Source organism: Hordeum vulgare, chromosome 2H (genome assembly GCF_904849725.1).
Source record: "Hordeum vulgare subsp. vulgare chromosome 2H, MorexV3_pseudomolecules_assembly, whole genome shotgun sequence".
NCBI classification, from domain to species: Eukaryota; Viridiplantae; Streptophyta; class Magnoliopsida; order Poales; family Poaceae; genus Hordeum; species Hordeum vulgare.
In genome coordinates this window covers 634,879,318-634,902,273 of record NC_058519.1, presented here as the reverse complement: position 1 = coordinate 634,902,273, position 22,956 = coordinate 634,879,318, and the positions used below count along the sequence as shown (strand labels likewise).

At 42.0% G+C, this 22,956-nt stretch overlaps 1 protein-coding gene across 1 annotated transcript; it reads right to left on the bottom strand.

The window, feature by feature from the left end:
- Positions 1-18,336: 18,336 nt before the first annotated feature.
- On the bottom strand, positions 18,337-18,920 carry LOC123428141. The gene has a single exon (XM_045112304.1). It carries the CDS (start codon positions 18,762-18,764, stop codon positions 18,540-18,542), a length of 225 nt encoding a protein of 74 aa, XP_044968239.1. The 5' UTR covers positions 18,765-18,920; the 3' UTR covers positions 18,337-18,539.
- Positions 18,921-22,956: the final 4,036 nt, after the last annotated feature.

Below are 22,956 nucleotides of genomic sequence, written 5' to 3'. Positions count from 1 at the left end.
ACGAGGGTTTCCGAAATGGTCCGGAAACGAAGATTGATATATAGGATGACCTCATTTGATTACCGGAAGGTTTTCGGAGTTACCGGGAATGTACCGAGAATGACGAATGGGTTCCGGGAGTTCACCGGGGGGGGGGGGGGCACCCACCCCGGGGAAGCCCATGGGTGTTTGGGGTGCCACACCAGCCCTTAGTGGGCTGGTGAGACAGCCCAAGAGAGGCCTATGCGCATAGGAAAGAAAATCAAAGAGGAAAGAAAAAAAAGGAGGTGGGAAAGGGAAGAAGGACTCCACCTTCCAAACCAAGTGGATTTCGGTTTGGGAGGGGGAGACCTTCCCCCTTGGCTCGGCCGACTCCCTTGGGAGTCCTTGGACCCCAAGGCAAGTCTCCCCCCTCCTCCTCCTATATATAGTGGGGTTTTAGGGCTGATTTGAGACGACTTTTCCAGGGCAGCCCGACCACATACCTCCACGGTTTTTCCTCTAGATCGCGTTTCTGCGAAGCTCGGGCGGAGCCCTGCTAAGACAAGGTCATCACCAACCTCCGGAGCGCCGTCATGCTGCCGGAGAACTCTTCTACCTCTCCGTCTCTCTTGCTGGATCAAGAAGGCCGAGATCATCGTCGAGCTGTACGTGTGCTGAACGCGGAGGTGCCGTCCGTTCGGTACTAGATCGTGGGACTGATCGCGGGATTGTTCGCGGGGAGGATCGAGGGATGTGAGGACGTTCCACTACATCAACCGCGTTCACTAACGCTTCTGCTGTACGATCTACAAGGGTACGTAGATCACTCATCCCCTCTCGTAGATGGACATCACCATGATAGGTCTTCGTGCGCGTAGGAATTTTTTTGTTTCCCATGCGACGTTCCCCAACAGTGGCATCATGAGCTAGGTTCATGCATAGATGTCTTCTCGAGTAGAACACAAAAGTTTTTGTGGGCGGTGATGTGCGTTTTGCTGCCCTCCTTAGTCTTTTCTTGATTCCGCGGTATTGTTGGATCGAAGCGGCTTGGACCGACATTACTCGTACGCTTACGAGAGACTGGTTTCATCGCTACGAGTAACTCCGTTGCTCAAAGATGACTGGCGGGTGTCAGTTTCTCCAACTTTAGTTGAATCGGAATTGACCGAGGAGGTGCTTGGATGAGGTTAAATAGCAATTCGTATATCTCCGTTGTGGTGTTTGCGTAAGTAAGATGCGATCCTACTAGATATCCATGGTCACCACGTAAAACATGCAACAACAAAATTAGAGGACGTCTAACTTGTTTTTGCAGGGTATGCTTGTGATGTGATATGGCCAACGATGTGATGTGATATATTGGATGTATGAGATGATCATGTTGTAATAGTTAATATCGACTTGCACGTCGATGGTACGGCAACCGGCAGGAGCCATAGGTTGTCTTTATAACTAACGTTTGTGCTTGCAGATGCGTTTACTATTTTGCTAGGACGTAGCTTTAGTAGTAATAGCATGAGTAGCACGACAACCCCGATGGTGACACGTTGATGGAGATCATGATGATGGAGATCATGGTGTGACGCCGGTGACAAGAAGATCGTGCCGGTGCTTTGGTGATGAAGATCAAGAAGCACGTGATGATGGCCATATCATGTCACTTATGAATTGCATGTGATGTTAATCCTTTTATGCACCTTATTTTGCTTAGAATGACGGTAGCATTATGAGGTGATCTCTCACTAAAATTTCAAGACGAAATTGTGTTCTCCCCGACTGTGCACCGTTGCGACAGTTCGTCGTTTCGAGACACCAAGTGATGATCGGGTGTGATAGACTCAACGTTCACATACAACGGGTGCAAAACAGTTGCACACGCAGAACACTCGGGTTAAGCTTGACGAGCCTAGCATGTGCAGACATGGCCTCGGAACACATGAGACCGAAAGGTCGAGCATGAATCGTATAGTTGATATGATTAGCATAGAGATGCTTACCACTGAAACTATTCTCGACTCACGTGATGATCGGACTTGAGATAGTGGATTTGGATCATGTACCACTCAAATGACTAGAGATATGTACTTTTTGAGTGGGAGTTCTTAAGTAATATGATAAATTGAACTAATTGTCATGAACATAGTCGAATGGTCTTTGCGAATTACGATGTAGCTTGCGCTATAGCTCTACTGTTTTTATATGTTCCTAGAGAAAATTTAGTTGAAAGTTGATAGTAGCAAACTTTGCAGACTTAGTCTGTAAAACCGAGGATTGTCCTCGTTGCTGCGCAGAAGGCTTATGTCCTTAATGCACCACTCAGTGTGCTGCACCTCGAGCGTCGTCTGTGGATGCTGTGAACATCCGACATACACGTTTCTGATGACTACACGATAGTTCAGTGCAAAATACTTAAATGGCTTAGAAGCAAGGCGCCGAAAACGTTTTAAAACATCACGGAACATAAGTGATGTTCTAAAGAGATGAAATTGTGATTTCATGCTTGTGCCCTTGTTAAGAGGTACGAGACCTCCAACAAGATTCTTTGTCCACAAAGTAAAGGAGAAAAGCTCAATCGTTGAGCCTGTGCTCAGATTGTCCGAGGACGACAATCACTTGAATCAAGTGGGAGTTAATCTTCCAGATGAGATAGTGATGGTTCTCCAAAGTCACTGCCACCAAGCTGTGAGAGCTTCGTGATGAACTATAACATATCAAGGATAAATACAATGGTCCTTGAGAAATTCGCGATGTTTGACACTACGAAAGTAGAAATCAAGAAGGAGCATCAATAGTTGATGGTTTGTAAAACCACTAAGTTTCAAGGAAGGCAAGGGCTAGAAGGGATACTTCGTGAAACGGCAAAACAATTGCTGCACTAATCAAGAGACCCAAGATTAAACCCAAACCCGAGACTAAGTGCTTCTGTAATGAGGGGAACAGTCACTGAGGCGGAGCAACTCTAGATACTTGGTAGATAAGAAGGCTGGCAAAAGTCGAAAGAAGTGTATTTGATATACATGATGTTGATGTGTACTTTACTAGTACTCCTAGTAGCATGAGGGTATTGGATACCGGTTCGGTTGCTAAGTGATTAGTAACATGAAATGTAAGCTACGGCATAAACGGAGACTAGCTAAAGGCGAGGTGACGATACGTGTTGGAAGTGTTTCCAAGCTTGATATGATCAAACGTCGCACGCTCCCTCTACCATCGGGATTGGTGTTAAACCTAAATAATTGTTATTTGGTGCTTGCGTTAAGCATGAACATGATTGGATCGTGTTTATTGCAATACGATTATTCATTTAAAGAGAATAATGGTTACTCTGTTTTCTTGAATAATCACCTTCAATGGTTTATTGAATCTCGATCGTAGTGTTACACATGTTCATGATATTGGTGCCAAAAGATACGAGTTGATGATGATAGTACCACTTACTTGTGGCATTGCCGCTTGAGTCATGTTAGTATAAATTGCATGAAGAGGCTCCATGCTGATGGATCTTTGTACTCACCTGATTTCGAATCACTAGTGACATGCAAATCATACCACATGAGCAAGGCCTTGTTTTCATTGAGATGAAACAAGATAGTAACTTGTTGGAAGTGATACATTTTGATGTATGCAGTCCAATGGGTGCTGAGGCACGCAGTGGATATCATTATGTTCTTACTTCAATGATGATTTGAGTAGATACTAGAGTATTTACTTAATGAATCACAAGTCTGAAATATTGAAAAGTTCAATTCTGTTTTGGAGTGAAGTTCATCGTAACAAGAGGATAAACTGTCTACGATATGATCATAGAAATGAATATCTGAGTTACGAGTTTTGGTACGCAGTTAAGACAATGTGGAAATTGTTTCGCAGTTCATGCCACCTGGAACATCATAGTGTGATGATGTGTCTAAACATCATAGCCACGCACTATTTGGTATGGTGCATACTATGATGTCTCTTATCGAATTACCACTATCGTTTATGGGTTATGCATTAGAGACAACCGCACTCACTTTAAATAGGGCACCGCGTATTTCCGTTGAGATGACACAGTATAGACTGAGGTTTAGAGAAATCTAAACTGTCGTTTCTTGAAAGTTTGGGGCTTCGACACTTATGTGAAAAAGTTTCAGTCTGATAAGCTCGAACCCAAAGCGGATAAATGCATCTTCATAGGATATCCAAAACAGTTGGGTACATCTCCTATCTCAGATCCGAAAGCAAAGTGTTTGTTTCTAGAAACGGATCCTTTCTCGAGGAAAGGTTTCTCTCGAAAGAATTGAGTGGGAGGGTAGTAGAACTTGATGAGGTTATTGAACCATCACTTCAACCAGTGTGTAGCAGGGCGCAGGAAGTTGTTCATGTGGTGCCTACACCAATTGAAGTGGAAGCTGATGATGGTGATCATCGAGCATCGGATCAAGTTACTACAAGTCTCGTAGGTTGACAAGGCCGCGTACTACTACAGAGTGGTACGGTAACCCTGTCTTGGAGGTCATGTTGTTGAGCAACAGTGAACCTACGAGTTATGGAGAAAGCGATGGTGGGCCCGGATTCCGACAAATGGCTGGAAGCCATGAAATCCGAGAGAGGATCCATGTATTAAAACAAAGTGTAGACTTTGGAAGAACTACTTGATGGTCAGACGACTATTGAGTAAAGATGGATCTTTAAAGGAAGACAGACGATGATGGTGATAAATCACTATTAAGAAAAGCTCGACTTGTCGCAAAGATGTTTTCGACAAGATCAAACAGTTGACTATGATGAGACTTTCTCACTCGTAGCGATGCTAAAGGTCTGTTAGAATTATGTTAGTTGTTGATGCATTATTTATGAAATATTGCATGTAGGATGACAAAACATTGTTTCCTCGACGGTTTCCTTGAGCAAACATTGTATGTGATACAACCAGAAGGTTTTGTCGATCCTAAAGATACTAGCAAGTATGCAAGCTCCAGTGATCCTTCAAAGGACTGGTGCAAGCATCTCGGAGTTGGAATATACACTTTGATGAGATGATCAAAGATTTTGGGTGTGTACAAGGTTTATGAGAAACTTGTATTTCCAATGAAGTGAGTGGGAGCACTATAGAATTTCTGATAGGAATATGTGGTTGACATATTGTGGATCAGAAGTGATGTAGAATTTCTGTAAAGCATACAAGGTTGTTTGAAAGGAGTTTTCAAAGGAATACCTGGATTGCGCTACTGGAACGTTGAGCATCAAAGATCTATGGAGATAGATCAAAAGCGCTTAATGAAAGTTTCAATAAGATGCAGGCCTTGACAAGTTTTTGAAGGAGTTCAAAATAGATCAGCAAAGAAGGAGTTCTTGGTTGCGTTGTAAGGTGTGAATTTGAGTAAGACTCAAAACCCGACCACGGCAGAATAAAGAGAATAGACGAAGGTCGTCTTCTATGCCTTAGCCGTAGAATCTAAAGTATGCCATGTTGTGTACCGCACCTGATGTGTGCCTTGACTCAAAGTTTTGTTGAGAGGTACAGAGAGTGATCCATGATTAAATCACTAGCAACGGTCAAAATTTATCCTTAGTAACTAATGGACTAAGGAATTTTTCTCGATTATGGAGGTGGTTAAAGAGTTCGTCGTAAAGGGTTACGTCGATGCAAGCTTTGACACTAATCCGAATAACTATGAGTAGTGAAACGGATTCGTATAGTAGAGTAGATATTTGGAGCATTTACGAATAGCACGTAGTAGCAGCATCTATAAGATGACATAAAGATTTGTAAAGAACGCACGGATCTGAAAGTTTCAGAACCGTTGACTAAAACCTCTCTCACGAGCAAGACGTGATCAGACCCCATAACTATATGGGTGTTGGATTCGTTGGAATCACATGGTGATGTGAACTAGATTATTGACTCTAGTGCAAGTGGAAGACTGTTGGAAATATGCCCTAGAGGCAATAATAAATTAGTTATTATTATATTTCTTAGTTCATGATAATCGTTTATAATCCATGCTATAATTGTATTGATTGGAAACACAATACTTGTGTGGATACATAGACAAAACACTGTCCCTAGTAAGCCTCTAGTTGACTAGCTCGTTGATCAAAGATGGTCAAGGTTTCCTGGCCATAGGCAAGTGTTGTCACTTGATAACGGGATCACATCATTAGGAGAATCATGTGATGGACTAGACCCAAACTAATAGACGTAGCATGTTGATCGTGTCATTTTGTTGCTACTGTTTTCTGCGTGTCAAGTATTTGTTCCTATGACCATGAGATCATATAACTCACGGACATCGGAGGAATGCTTTGTGTGTATCAAACGTCGCAACGTAACTGGGTGACTATAAAGATGCTCTACAGGTATCTCCGAAGGTGTTCGTTGAGTTAGTATAGATCGAGACTGGGATTTGTCACTCCGTGTGACGGAGAGGTATCTCGGGGCCCACTCGGTAATACAACATCACACACAAGCCTTGCAAGCAATGTAACTTAATGTAAGTTGCGGGATCTTGTATTACGGAACGAGTAAAGAGACTTGCCGGTAAACGAGATTGAAATAGGTATGCGGATACTGACGATCGAATCTCGGGCAAGTAACATACCGAAGGACAAAGGGAATGACATACGGGATTATATGAATCCTTGGCAGTGAGGTTCAAACGATAAGATCTTCGTAGAATATGTAGGATCCAATATGGGCATCCAGGTCCCGCTATTGGATATTGACCGAGGAGTCTCTCGGGTCATGTCTACATAGTTCTCGAACCCGCAGGGTCTGCACACTTAAGGTTCGACGTTGTTTTATGCGTATTTGAGTTATATGGTTGGTTACCGAATGTTGTTCGGAGTCCCGGATGAGATCACGGACGTCACGAGGGTTTCCGGAATGGTCCGGAAACGAAGATTGATATATAGGATGACCTCATTTGATTACCGGAAGGTTTTCGGAGTTACCGGGAATGTACCGGGAATGACGAATGGGTTCCGGGAGTTCACCGGGGGGGGCCCACCCACCCCGGGGAGGCCCATGGGTGTTTGGGGTGCCACACCAGCCCTTAGTGGGCTGGTGAGACAGCCCAAGAGAGGCCTATGCGCATAGGAAAGAAAATCAAAGAGGAAAGAAAAAAAAAGGAGGTGGGAAAGGGAAGAATGACTCCACCTTCCAAACCAAGTGGATTTCGGTTTGGGAGGGGGAGACCTTCCCCCTTGGCTCGGTCGACTCCCTTGGGAGTCCTTGGACCCCAAGGCAAGTCTCCCCCCTCCTCCTCCTATATATAGTGGGGTTTTAGGGCTGATTTGAGACGACTTTTCCAGGGCAGCCCGACCACATACCTCCACGGTTTTTCCTCTAGATCGCGTTTCTGCGGAGCTCGGGCGGAGCCCTGCTGAGACAAGGTCATCACCAACCTTCGGAGCGCCGTCACGCTTCCGGAGAACTCTTCTACCTCTCCGTCTCTCTTGCTGGATCAAGAAGGCCGAGATCATCGTCGAGTTGTACGTGTGTTGAACGCGGAGGTGCCGTCCGTTCGGTACTAGATCGTGGGACTGATCGCGGGATTGTTCGCGGGGCGGATCGAGGGACGTGAGGACGTTCGACTACATCAACCGCGTTCACTAACGCTTCTGTTGTACGAGCTACAAGGGTACATAGATCACTCATCCCCTCTCGTAGATGGACATCACCATGATAGGTCTTCGTGCGCGTAGGAAATTTTTTGTTTCCCATGCGACGTTCCCCAACAGCTTTGGTGTCATTTCCCCATGAGGGCATCATTCTGTGTACACGAGCTCGAGGGACCAGTGGATGGCTTCTTTGGTGGAGCGATGCTTCACCTTATACATTGATGGCGGCGGATCTCGGCGGCATAGCGCAGTGGAGACTCGGCGTCTGATGTCCGGAGATGGACTCGCGTAGGAGGAGGACGCTGACTGGTGTCATGATGACGTCGATGACAGAGAGGCCTGACAAAGTCTGTACGTTAGTCTTCTCTGAAGAGGGAATGATGGAAGACAGCGGCGACGACACATGAGAGTGGATCGGATCGGTCTGTATCCCAAACCTAGTATGCGGCTTGGTTGGAGCCTCAGATTTAGATGTTAGGCTTTCGTACGATGTTTGTTTGGTATTAGGCTCGGACTACCATCACCCCTTCATCAAATGGATAGGAATAGCGAGAGTTGTTGCTAAAATGATGGCTTCAGACTACCGGATGTACTACTTTTTAAGATTTTTATGAATAATCAATAAAATTGTTGCATGGAATGTTCAGCTGCAGACGCCGGGGTAATCATTCTTTAAGAAAAACTTATAAGTTCAGCGCATTTTGCCATATTTGTTTTCAGGACGCCGGTTGGAATTTCAGATATTTGTTACTGTAGCATAAAAATTGCAGATTATGCAGTATGCGTAAGATCTGTCGGCTAAATTAATGCTTGTCATACTTCCGGTTAAAGCATGGCCGTGTATATGACTCAGCAACACACATACTTAGTATGATCTCGACTGAACACTTGTTCTTTTTGTTAGAAATTAATTAGTAGATTAATTCAAGAAACATGTCCAACCCGAATAGTCGTGTCTTCTCTTTGTGTCTAATGCCAACAGGCATGTGTTCTGGAGGGATGCCTCCGAACAGACAACTCTTCTTCGCACCTTTTCCAGATGTATATATATTTGAGAATCAATAGAAAGAGGAGTGCTGGTCGATTTACTTCCATTCAATCTTGTTTTACTCTAACACGTTATCATGCACTCTGCTCTTGATTAGAGAAATAGGCCACATCGAAAGGACGACGGTGGATGCATTCGCCCATCACAACGAATCACCGACGACACACTCGAACCAATGTCGTCGATGCGGCGCCCACGGCCGGCCCTCCGCAGCAACGCCCTCCGGCACGCGCGCGACGTCTTCATTGTTGCAAACCCGCTCCGGGACAGGAGACAGCGGCATGCCGGCGGCGCAGCGTCGCTCCCTCCGACCCGCGCGTGGTGCAAAACGCCTCTCGGCGGCTCCTGCCGGCGCGGCGGCAGATCGGGTGTGGTGCCCTCCAACCTATTAGACGCTCCGGCATCAGCGGCAGCGGGACTGCGGGAGGCGCGCAGACGACCTCCGGCGAGACTCCTCCTGCAGCACGGAGATCCAGCCACTACAACAAAACAGACTTTGAGTAACACAATCATGTAACACATATAAAAGTGTGTTACAAGGAAAACCATAGTAACACATTATTTTATGTTGAATGACGGGCAGTAACTCATACCCCATAAGGCCTTAAACTGTGTTACATGAATATTGTGATAGTAACAAATGAATATGTGTGAGTGAAATGTGTTACATATATTTTGGCAAAGTAACATATAAATATGTGTTGGCGAGAATGTGTTACGTAATTTAGTGCTAGTAACATATAATCATGTGTCGATGCATAGTGTTACAGGTTCTATTATATGAGGAAATAGAAGAACTAATAATGCATACAGAGATCACCAATACCTTCACACATAGAACCCACGTGTCAACGTGATTTTTCTATAAATATGTTTTTGTTTTGGTAAATAAAGTTTCATTCCTTGGTCCATATGCTACAAAAAATCAATGCAATTAATTATGTGCTAAATACTCCTACCAAATTATTTTGGCATGGTTCCAGGGAATATCATATTAACCATACTTTCATGTGAATTTTAGGATGACTTTATGACCATGAATGCCAAATGCATATTTTAAAATGATCATATAAAATTAAGTATTTGACGTCGGTACTCATGAAGGAGTGGAAGATCAACAACAAGTGAGAGCTTAACTTCTGAACATAATTTTAGAAACTGGATCGTCGATCCGACCTGAAAAACCCGGAGGTGAGGCCTCGTTCTGTTTTATTTGGTGTGTCACTCTTTTAATAAAAAAATATCGTTTGTAAACTAGGAATTGAACCGTTGACTTTGAGCCGAAGCACACCCAACAGCCCAATACCAACTGGGCTACGTGCAATTTATGGTCTCATAATGTAATACTGTACAACCAATAGCGCGGCGACATCAAACGGCCGGCATAGCGCGTGACTGCTCACCCGGCGCATGCGTAACCAGCACCTGTCGGCGCTTCGTCCCGTGAACGGTGGTGACGCCGATGGCCCACGGCCGGCACGCGCAGCGTCCTCCTTCGACTCTCGGATGTGTCACCAGCCCCGACTGCCTATGGCGTGAGGCGACACCTCAGGCGTTGCTCCTCCGAGCACGTCGCTTCGGCCCATGACGGAGGCTAACCGCGTCCGCTGCGCATCTGCTCTTTGTGGTAGCGGCTCGTAGCACAGCGAACATCGCAGGCCACCAACAGCGGCACCCACGACTTTGCAGCGTGGCCAGCTATGACGCCTGGCCTGGCGTTGTGGCTCGGCAGCAGCGGCGAATAGCCACGACCCTTTTCGGCGTGGAGGCTACTGCAAGCGACGGCACGACCGACCGGCGTGCGTGAGCAAAGCAACGGCGGCGTTAGTTTTCCATTGACTACGGGCTACAAGCATGAACGAGATAAATAATTTGGAAAACCTTATCCCTTTGGTAGTTTTGCAATTTGGCCGTACAGGAGAAGAAAACGCATGTGGAATCGCTGATCAATATGAGCATGATGGAGCGACAGTGATTCATACACATGTATCAAGCCAACTACCAAGGAGAAATCAGATCCATCGCAGTGGAGTCTGAAGCGACCCCCGACGCGGCAGGCCCTTCGGCCGATGGCGGTCAGGTTGAAAAGCCCTTGATACACTTTACATCTTTTTATGATAGTATTATCATTTTCATGGTAAAAAACCATGTTATTTCTTGAACTCATCGTATTCATCCAACGGGTGCTTCAAATATTTGCTAGCATTGAGAATACTATGCATGTCAGTGGTCACAAAATAGAACAATGAGGCATTCAAAGTAAAGTGGAGGATAAAGACAACCAATGACATAATTACCTTTTAATTGGTAATTGATCATTTTAAAAAGATTACAAAGACAACTCTCAAGTTTGTCAAATGTGTGGTTACATGAATATCGTACCTATGATTACCAAACCTTCAAATATATGGTCAAACCACACCATGAGTTTATTAAAAGGCAAATAAGTTCATTGTGGTATTTGAAAATTTGTAAACATACGACCAGAAACTATTCTGGTAAATGATGTTCTCGAATCTTCATGAGAAGGAGAACCAAAAATATAGTGCAATAAAAGAATGATCAATTCGTTTGTGCCTATGATATGTTTGCATAACTCATTTTTCCGTAATATGGGAGACCTCATTTAATATCCCGATTATTTCCAAAATATTGTTTGCCTATAGTCGTACTACTACATGTAGTATAAATGTCCAATATCCTATTTTTTGGACATTATATTTGATATTTTTTTGCATGTATGAATCAATTCATACTCAGTTTTGTTGCGTACACAATAATTTTTTAAATCTTACAAAATATTTGGTTTTAAGCCTTACAATCCAGGTTTGGGGTTGTTTAGAAAATTATTGACAGTTCTATTGGTCACAACTTAACAAATTGCAAAATTTCCCAAATCATCAGATTTTATGTGCACCACATGTGCCATAAGGGAAATTAATTTAAGGAACTCTCACCTTACAATTCTAAATGAGCCAACTCATTCTTCCTTGAACACATTCAGAAGATATGTGCATTCTCACCAATTGTGTGATATTTTATAGATACTTTATGGTACTCATGAAAACATTTATAAAATGATTTCTAGTGTGTCTCTTGTCACACAAACCATGAATGATATAACTAAATCAAGTGCTCAAATTCTCAAATTAGAGCAAGTTATCCTAAACAAGGGATAAATCCATTCGAATGGACAACTTTGTTGAACTCATTTCACAAGAAATATATGATTATATATAATACTTTATGTACATACCCAAAATGGTTTAGTTCAATATCTTATCAAAGATAGTGAAATTAATAATATGACCAAACTTATAGAATCATGTTTTACTAGCCTTATGCTAGACAAATACGACATTACACACCGTAAGTATGATATAAATCATACCAACTGCATAGCATACTACTTTCCCCTTTTAGTAATTACGTGAAAATCAACAAAGTATTTCCTATCTGCGATAATTCGGTTACATACCGATATCACCACTCCAGCATACATCAATAGGCTCTCACAGAAAATTAGGGATCTAAGTGAGGAATGACAATTTATCCGTCAATCAAAATTATTCATAGCCCGTATGCTGATTGCATCAGCAATAAGGACATTTCTGGCATTAGGGGGAGATAAGTACCACAAAGAATGCCAAGAAATAAATTAGGAATGTTATTCACATTCAGTCCTTATATCCACGTACTCAAAGAATCTGAACAAGAAGTTTAGAATCACATATTTGCAACACATTGCAAATCTGCCACATACATTTACTAATGACACAGGTGTCACTCAATTTTATATTCCTGCAGTAAAGTGTCAGAAAGAGTGGAGTGTTGGAAATATGCCCTAGAGGCAATAATAAATTAGTTATTATTATATTTCTTAGTTCATGATAATCGTTTATTATCCATGCTATAATTGTATTGATTGGAAACACAATACTTGTGTGGATACATAGACAAAACACTGTCCCTAGTAAGCCTCTAGTTGACTAGCTCGTTGATCAAAGATGGTCAAGGTTTCCTGGCATAGGCAAGTGTTGTCACTTGATAACGGGATCACATCATTAGGAGAATCATGTGATGGACTAGACCCAAACTAATAGACGTAGCATGTTGATCGTGTCATTTTGTTGCTACTGTTTTCTGCGTGTCAAGTATTTGTTCCTATGACCATGAGATCATATAACTCACGGACATCGGAGGAATGCTTTGTGTGTATCAAACGTCGCAACGTAACTGGGTGACTATAAAGATGCTCTACAGGTATCTCCGAAGGTGTTCGTTGAGTTAGTATAGATCGAGACTGGGATTTGTCACTCCGTGTGACGGAGAGGTATCTCGGGGCCCACTCGGTAATACAACATCACACACAAGCCTTGCAAGCAATGTAACTTAATGTAAGTTGCGGGATCTTGTATTACGGAACGAGTAAAGAGACTTGCCGGTAAACGAGATTGAAATAGGTATGCGGATACTAACGATCGAATCTCGGGCAAGTAACATACCGAAGGACAAAGGGAATGACATACGGGATTATATGAATCCTTGGCACTGAGGTTCAAACGATAAGATCTTCGTAGAATATGTAGGATCCAATATGGGCATCCAGGTCCCGCTATTGGATATTGACCGAGGAGTCTCTCGGGTCATGTCTACATAGTTCTCGAACCCGCAGGGTCTGCACACTTAAGGTTCGACGTTGTTTTATGCGTATTTGAGTTATATGGTTGGTTACCGAATGTTGTTCGGAGTCCCGGATGAGATCACGGACGTCACGAGGGTTTCCGGAATGGTCCGGAAACGAAGATTGATATATAGGATGACCTCATTTGGTTACTGGAAGGTTTTCGTGCATTACCGGAAATGTTTCGCGCTCATCGGTAGTGTACCGGGAGTGCCGGGAGGGGTGCCGGGGACCATCGGGAGGGGTGTCACGCCCCAAGGGGTCTCATGGGCTATGGGAAGAGATAAACCAGCCCCTAGTGGGCTGGAATAAGTTCCCACTAAGGCCCATAAGGTTTGAGAAGGAAAAAACACAAGGTGGAAAGAGTTTCCAAGTGGGAAGGTGGAATCCTACTCCAAGTAGGATTGGAGTAGGACTCCTCCACCTCCAATTTCGGCCAAACCTTTAGGTTTTGAGGCTGCCTCCTCCCCTCCCTCCCACCTATATATACGGAGGTTTTAGGGCTGATTTGAGACGACTTTTCCACGGCAGCCCGACCACATACCTCCACGGTTTTTCCTCTAGATCGCGTTTCTACGGAGCTCGGGCGGAGCCCTGCTGAGACAAGGTCATCACCAACCTCCGGAGCGCCGTCACGCTGCCAGAGAACTCTTCTACCTCTCCGTCTCTCTTGCTGGATCAAGAAGGCCGAGATCATCGTCGAGCTGTACGTGTGCTGAACGCGGAGGTGCCGTCCGTTCGGTACTAGATCGTGGGACTGATCGCGGGATTGTTCGCGGGGCGGATCGAGGGACGTGAGGACGTTCCACTACATCAACCGCGTTCACTAACGCTTCTGTTGTACGATCTACAAGGGTACGTAGATCACTCATCCCCTCTCGTAGATGGACATCACCATGATAGGTCTCCGTGCGCGTAGGAAAAATTTTGTTTCCCATGCGACGTTCCCCAACATGGAGGTACCTGATAAACCACTCTTCTCCCAAAATTAGAGCAAGAGGGTGAGAAATCTGACGGCACGAGATATAATCTCGCATATGCTTCCGTGGAAATAGAGGAAATCAAATCCTCAACCAATAAATGTAATTCAACATCAAGTTGAAAGACACCTCACTGGATGCTCATCATCCAAAGCCCGACATAAATGTGCACAAATATTTTCGTGTCGGGACATGAAACACTTTGACTCCATTGTTGTAGGAAATCACAAGGAGTTAAAAGGAATAAATACATTTCCACAAATTTCATTGATTCCTCCAGAATCATATAACATAAGTCTACATTTGTCGACATATATTTCTTCTCCAAATTGCTAAAACCTTTTTGGGCCCTGAACCAAAATCCATGGTAGAGTGCCTCTTGTACTCATATTGGTTCACATAAAAGGAAGCAAGTAATGAAGAATAGCACTCGCTCTACAAACGAGTGCTATTTACCACAATAATACCTACTCCTCATAAGTATCTTCCATATGGAATACTAATAACTTCTCATTCATAGATAAAGTCAATGAGGTGGTGAGAAAGCGAGTCTTGTAGCAAAAGGGTTCACGCAGAGACCTGACATCAAATTATGATGTAACATACCTTCTTGGTATGAGTGGAACTATGTTTCGATAATAAGTATCATTGGCAGTACAAATAATATTATCCATGCAGTTGATGGATGGAGTGGCTACATACTCATATGAGTCACTCATTTCGGAAATATATATTAAAGTCCCTGAAGGGCTTACAATTCCGAATCCAAAATAAATCGCAACATATTTGTGTAAAATTTCAGAAGTCACTCTATGACTAGAAATAGTCGTGAATCATATGGTACTACTGACTAGACGAGTTCCTTATTCAGAGGATTACTCAAAGGATGATGATTGTTTATGTGTTAATAAAGGAATACCAAAATTTTATTTTCTTACATCACCTCAGTGTATATGATGATTTCATCATCAATGTCTCTACAAGACCTAAACATACATAAAATCATCTCAAGACGGAAAATTTGGATTCAACCAAATTTAGCTTAAATTTACAACTTGAGCATTCTCTCAAGAATACATATCAGTCTACATATATCCAAACATATACGAGAAGTTCAATTTGGATATATCATATCAACAAAAGACATGTATGTTCATACTACCTTTGATAAGGTACAAATCCCTTCATACCTAGGGGTGATAATGAAGTGATACTAGGACCTGAAGTTCTATATCTCACTAATGCCAAAGCACTCATATACTTGCAAACTACGTCAGGCCTGACACTATATTTGCTATCTTTATTCGAAGTGCAACCTCAAACAAAAGGTATATGGTTGATATAAGTACTATCATCTTGTATCTGAAGATTATAGTAAATCTTGGATATTTCCATCAGGAAATGGAAGATATGAGCATGATATGATGTAATGATATTGGTTCTTTATTTGATTCCAACGACGCCATATCAATGACTGAATTTGCTGGAATACCCTTCACATGAAAGTCATATAAATGAATTTTAATGGCTATTTCCACTTATCATTCTGACATAATTGCTTTATCCTAAAGCATTGCAAAATACGTATGGCTTGGCAGAATGATTAGCCACACTCAAAATTGTGTGGTTGAGATTCATCAGAATCACATAGCTTGATTTATCAAGATACTTCTACTTGTGTTACTCAATAACTACAGGTTATATGAAGAGCAATATCATAAATCACATTGCTCAGAAATTACTTATCCTCATGGATTATAGAAAGTTGAGGAAATAATTTGCAAACAAAATATTGTGATAATCCAACAGATTATACACAATCTTATGTTCATGTCAATGGCATTGGTATGAGACATCCTTCATATTTGCAAAGTTCAGGAGGAGTAATCTCCCAGACTATAACCTATTAACAATCATCAGATTGCATATATTGTACTCTTTTCCCTTGATGAGTTTTTCCATAATGGTTTCTCATAAAAGGTTTTTAACAAGATAATATAAACACAAGTGTCTTTATATGCCATATCATTTTCTCCTTGTATTTTTCCATTGGGTTTTAAAGGAGTTTCCAATGGCATGTATGATTGCACTCTTTTCCCTTATGAGTTTTCTCTCAAAGTTTCTCATAATGGTTTTTAGTGAGGCAATATCTTCTCAAAGATCATATGTCATACTTTCTATTTTCCCTACCAGGGTTTTCAAAGGAAGTACTCAAGACATATTAATTGTTCTCTAAACTTATCAATGAGTTTTCTCCTTCTTCAAAGGTTTTCTCATATGAGTTATCAAGAGACAATGATCATCATATGTTGCATCATTTTCTCCTTATTTTTCCCACTGAGTTTGAAAGAGTTTTAGCAACATAGCTACTCTATTCTCCTCATATTTTTCCCACAGGGTTTTTGGGGGAGACTCTCAAGATTATCTGGAAGATTTCTCAAGATGGAAGATCTATATGCAAGAAGCTTTCAACGATGAAACATTCAAGGAGCGGTGTTGTACAAGGGGGAGTGTTAGAAATTAATTAGTAGATTAATTCAAGGGACATGTCCAACCCGAACAGTCGTGTCTCCTCTTTGTGTCTATTGCCAACAGGCACCTATTCTGGAGGGATGCCTCCGAACAGACACCTCTTCTTCGCACCTCTTCCAGATGTATATATACTTGAGAATCAATAGAAAGAGGAGTGTTGGTCCATTCACTTCCATTCAATCTTGTTTTACTCGAACACTTTTCTTGGAATTGACCGAATACTAGTTAGTTACGACAGTTGGTTAAACTTGCAAGTAGATGGCAAGTACTCCCTCTGTTTCAAATAGGGAAACGTTTGGAGTCAACGTGTCGGCCGAACCGAACGTTCGGCCGATCGCGTGCCACCCGCATGGGTGGCTGGCTCGGTCATGTAACATTTTTGTTCTGATTTACTATAATTGGCGTTTAATTTACTACAAGTGTTTTCCCATTTGCTCCAATTTATTCATTAAAATAGTTGCATTCAAGTTTGGTTGTAACCGAGTTCGTTGGATTTTTTGCTACAACCGGCGTTCGATTTTTGCTGCAACTGGTGTTAATTTTTTGTACAACCGGTATTAATTATTGCTACAACAATTCATTACAAAGTCTGCATACATGTTTATCAGAGTTGCAACCCGAGTTCACCGGATTGTTTTGTTACAACCCACATTCTTGATTTGCTACCACGCATCATCATCGTCGTTTTTTTGCTACGATCACATTCATATTTTTTGCTACAACCATATTTTTACTGCATCCGGTGATCGAAATTTACTGGATTGCTACTTATTTTTGCTTCAATCGATGATTTTTGTTGCATGGATAGATCTGACGATCAAACCAGATTCGATCTGGCGGATCGGACGGCTCGCGTGCGGCCGACTTTCAGCCGGCGCAGAGCACTACCCTTCAAAATAAGTGTCGTTGTTTTAGTTCACGTCACTTATTTTAAAAATGAAGGAGTACATTGTATTTGTGAGTGAATGGAAGTTAAGTTGAGTGCGGGGTTTTAGCTCTCGGGTGCATCTGCACCCGGGCCGACGGAAAAAATCAAAACAAATACAAAAAAAATTCAAAAAAATCCAAATTTTCTGTATGTGGTAGATGATTAGATGCGCGAGGCCCGCTCCAGTTTTGAGTTCATTTGGGGATCTGAGGCGCTCTCAACAAAAAAGACAAAATCTGGGTCTGTGAAAAAGGTTCACTGTTTACAATTTTTTTGACCCAATTTGTCTTTTTTGCTGAGAGATGCTCGAATGTCCAAATGATGTGAAATTTGGAGCGAACCTTGCGCATCAAATTGTCTACTACTCAAAAAACATTTGGATTTTTTTGAATTTTTTTAGTATTTCTTTTTATTATTTTCGTCAGCGGGAGCAACTGAGCCCGTGCTCAGAAGCGAATTATCCAGTTAAGTTTTGCTTTTCTATGCTTGCCCCGAATGAATGGAAGTTAACTTCTGCTTTTATATCCTTATCCCCTCCATTATCTCACAAGGAAGTTTACTTCTGGCCAGTTCTTGGCCTCGAGAAAACAAATGAATCTCCCGAAGAACGACTGTACAATTGTATTTGAGATACTGGAGCAAAACAAAGAGAATAATCCCGACGGAATCAGCCGGTCCTACAGAAATTACTTGTGTATTTACAGATCGATGCTACAACCAACATACACACATATGCCGCAGCTAGCGCTCGAAGAAATCAACTAAAAATCGAATCTGAATAGACTGTCCGGTCAGAGCATCTCAGTACGCGGCGTAGAGCAACGATTCGCGCCGGACCTCCTCGTCGTCGTCCCGGCGCCTCGCGTGGGCACGGCGCAGCCAGGCAACGTGGGCGGCGATCTCGCCGGAGACAACGGCGCAGACCTGGGGGAGGTGGCGGGGCAGCCAGAGGTTGAGCGGCCACAGCAGCGGCGCCGAGGCCTGGAACACCTGCACGAAGGCGAACGCCAGGAGGTGGATCCCCATCGCCAATAGCCCTGGGACGCTGACAGTCTCCCTGCGTTTGCGCGGTGCTGCGGCGACGGCAGCGAGGGCGGGCGACAAATGGATGGTTGGTTCGGAAATCGGAATGGTGTTCGTGTTGTGTGGCTGCTGCGCTGGTACGGTGTAGTTATGCTTTTGGCCGGGAGGTTGCGACCTTCCCCGGGAACGACCTTTTGATGCAGTTGACGCGCGCTGACAGCATGGTTAATAGTATAGCCAACTGCTCGCTATAAGCTATCTTATAATCCATCTTATAGCTAGCTTGTATAATAGTTAGCTATAAAAGAGTGTTACTTTTATTTTATATGGCACACCTTTCATTCTCACAAAGCATCTAGGAGCACGTGCTAGAGCTGGCTTTTCACGAAGAGCCTGCTTACTTCTCTCTCCTATTCTCTCTCATCCAACTCAGCAAAAATATAGTATTTTAATCTTTACAGCCTGCTGACTGTACCTTATTGTACTTGCTCTGAGACGGGAAACCTGGATAGACATGGTGAGACGTCTCGACTTGTGTTATCCCAACTAGGAAATTGACTATGCGTTGCAACGGGTTTAAATATTATCGTGATGCAACATTTACTTTGTCAAATATATATCTTTAGGAAGATCGACATGCACATCAGATGACCTATTTTAATGAAACATAGCCAACTTTTTTCTTAATTTTACTATAACAAAATTAAGTTTAGTACTAACAGGGTAAAATCAAGAACAAGAAGTATGATTATCTTGACATCTTTCACTGGTAGTCAAATTTTTAATGCAGGGCGATAGTTGGATAGCTCCAGAAGAATTCATTACAGGTGAAAAATTGAATATTCTCAAAGAAATGTTTGCATGAACATGAAAGAAAAGTAAAGACAAGCTACATCGTGTTATAATCCACCTTGAAGGTATGAACATAATAATACATTATATGTCATAAACTCATGATTCCACGATCATAGAAAAAGGAAATCAATTCTTTCTTTGTCACCATTGTGAAACTATTCAGAAACTATTCGAGCCAGGAACCTAGTATCTAGGTGCAAAAAAAAGTACAGTGTTGGGATATTGTAGAAATAAAACCAGCAGCCAAAAGCAACTGTTGGACTTCATAACACTTTCTCTTCTTACTATACCAAATAATTAAGCAACAATTCAACACAATTCAATCATTGCAGGCAAGGACTAACCTAAAAACTGGAAATAATTTGTGCTGGTACAAAGAAAATAATTCCTAATAGTTCACAAGCATTTATATTTATAGTAAGCAGGAAAGTGAGGAACATTTTCTTCAAAAGAGAAGACAAAATCAAAACAAAGAAGTACATTTTGCAGTATACAATATACATGAAAAATAGATCATGTGCAATATTTCAAATAGAACAAGGAAACAGACCCCATGTGTGTACTTCTTAAGAGCAATCATGAAGGCACGGCTGAGCCAGTGATCAGCGATAATAGGAGCCATGGTCTTGTGGCCTAAGAGCTAAGTAAAGAGAAGAAAAATAAATCACCATTAGCTGTCTTCGACAGTTTCCAGACCGTCTTTATTTTCCAGCATGAGTAAATGAGTATACATTAAAAACAAATCATGTATTTACATTTGGATTCACATATTCAACATAGGATAACATGAAAACAGCCAAGGCTAATTGTTACAGGTTGTGAAAACTGAAAACTATAATAATGTACTCAGAAAATTGTACTCATAAAAGGCTCCATGTTGTGATCTTGGTATATTGAGTGGTATGATTTTTTTTCATTTTGAATCTTGGGAAACATCCACTACAGTTATTGTGATGATCACTAGATGACACTACGTGTCATATAACTGTTGATGGACACTTTATATCCTCAGTCGTGGTCATCCTATTGTCGACCATAGAAAACTAACAGATGGTATCCATATTTACCCGAAGGCAGGACTCCTGCACTCGCTCATGAAGAAAATTAATATTATATCAATTGGTAAAATTTTTCCATTGGGGATCTTGGGAAACAAACCTACAATTAATGTGATATTCTCATCACTAGACACTACGTCCCATATAACCTTCAATGTGCACTTTCTATCCTCGGTTGTGGTCTTCTAATGATCCATCATGAAGACCTTTAGAGATACTAGCCATGTGTACTCGAAGGCAGTCCTATTGCACTCGACCACGAATAACTTTAATGTTGGGAAACCAATCCTACAATTGAGCAAGTACAATAGAGGTGAGTCAGTTGGTTATAAGAAATAAACTAATATATTTTTGTTTAGTTAGAGAAAAAAGAAGCTGAGAGAGAAGGTAAGCGGGCTCTTAGCTAAGAGTCAGCTCTAGCACGTGCTTCTAGGCATTTTGTGAGTATGAAAGATAAGCCATACAATCAAAAAATAGTACACTTTTACAATAAACTATTATACATGTTGGTTATAAGATGAGCTATAGATGACATGACAATGTCTTATAGCCAGCAGCTGGCTATACTATTGTACTTGCTTTTATTAAGATATTGGCACTAGGTCTCATATAACCGTTGATGTGCACTTTATATCCTTGGTTTGGGTCTTCTTATGATTGACCGCTAAGAACACGGGGACAAGGACCAGTAGGACGTGCCGGTATCTCACTATGCGAAGGGCAAAACGGATAAAATATTAAGGATACTTTAGATATTTGTTGGTGCTTGTATAACATATGCATGATCTACATCACTGATTAGTGCCTCTCACCCTACAGGCATGCATGGGTGCCCAGCCGGTTGGCCAAATCATATACTTTTTTGAGGGGCCAAATCACATATTTAGAATGATCAAGGCCGGACACCATTTAATCATGAGAGTAGGATGACCTGATAATAAGTCGACGAGCGCGAAGCAGCTGGCACACATTGTCCATGAATGGCATTAACTTATTTTTTTAATTAGGTTGCGTCGACTATATAATCCCACAAGGCACTGTGAAGTTTACTCTAATTCGTGCCATGGAAAAACAGTTGAATCTCCTGAAGAAATACTCTAGCTTCCCGCAAGAAAAAAACAAAAAATACCCTAGCGTTGTATTTGAAATGTTGGAGCAAACCAAAGCGAGTTGTGGTCCCTTTTGCACATATGTTACAGTATCAATGTGATCCTTGTGTTTCTCGCCATCCGGATGAACTCTGTTGAGATGTATAACCGCAATAAGAAATACGGAAATGAACTCCTGGCTACCCATGTCGATGTGTTAAGTGAAGAGCAAAGAAGAGGCGAAGAAACAAGCTGCTCGCTGGAAAATCAAGGGAGACTCTACTGTCTTCCGACAAAAAGGAATTGCATGCCTTCTGCCTAAGTATGGGGTGCCTTGCATTGAAGCTCTACTCATTTTCAACTGAAGGAATCTTCCATACATGAATCTCTACTCCCCATAGTCTTTGACCAGCGGATAGTGCGCAACGACACGCCGCGCCTCAATACCTTTTTTGAGAATTGTTTTCTTGACTGTTGAAAATGTGTTGTACATTTTGTGCATCAGTGCCTTTCTGTCCATGTCGGTTAGTTAAAAAATTGCTATTTTTCTATTTTTGACCACGCATTGCAGAAGGTGTCTTTATGACAAAATGGGTTAGTTCGAAAGTTATCGTTTTTGTATTTTCGGGCATCCGATGAAAATTAGTGGCGCGTCCGTTACTTATTTATAGAATGTATACATGTTGTGAATATGAATACCAGAACATCAAGTGGCACGCACTGGAGAAGGCGTGGTCAGTTTGAGATCTTAACATTGAGGGTTTGTTTGGTTCACAACCACATTTTACCAAGTCAAAGTTTGACAACCATAGTTTAGTTGGCATGTGTGTGGTTTTTACCACAGTTTGGCTTGCCATACATAATTGCCCCCTGTGGCCCATTTGGCATAGAGTCAATTTTTTTGTCAACTTTTCCCAAAGTTAGGCGTTCAAATTTTTAGCCACACTTTGTGGTTGGCCCATACTTTTGTGGCTTACCACACTTTAGCTTAGAAAAAATAGTCACAAACCAAACAACCCCTGAGGCAGGACATGAGATAGAACTTTCATATTGCTTTGCTTTCTTAGGGAAATTGACTGACTTTGCTAATATATGTTGGAGGAAGTGGCGGAGACCCATATTGACTGCCATAATATATGGTGTGAAATTGATCATGTTCAAGTTTAATAGTGAAACTCATAATGTACATTGACA

Bases quoted from the DNA above. Each gene is read 5' to 3' on its own strand.
- LOC123428141 (XM_045112304.1), bottom strand. From the start codon at position 18,764: ATGGGGATCCACCTCCTGGCGTTCGCCTTCGTGCAGGTGTTCCAGGCC.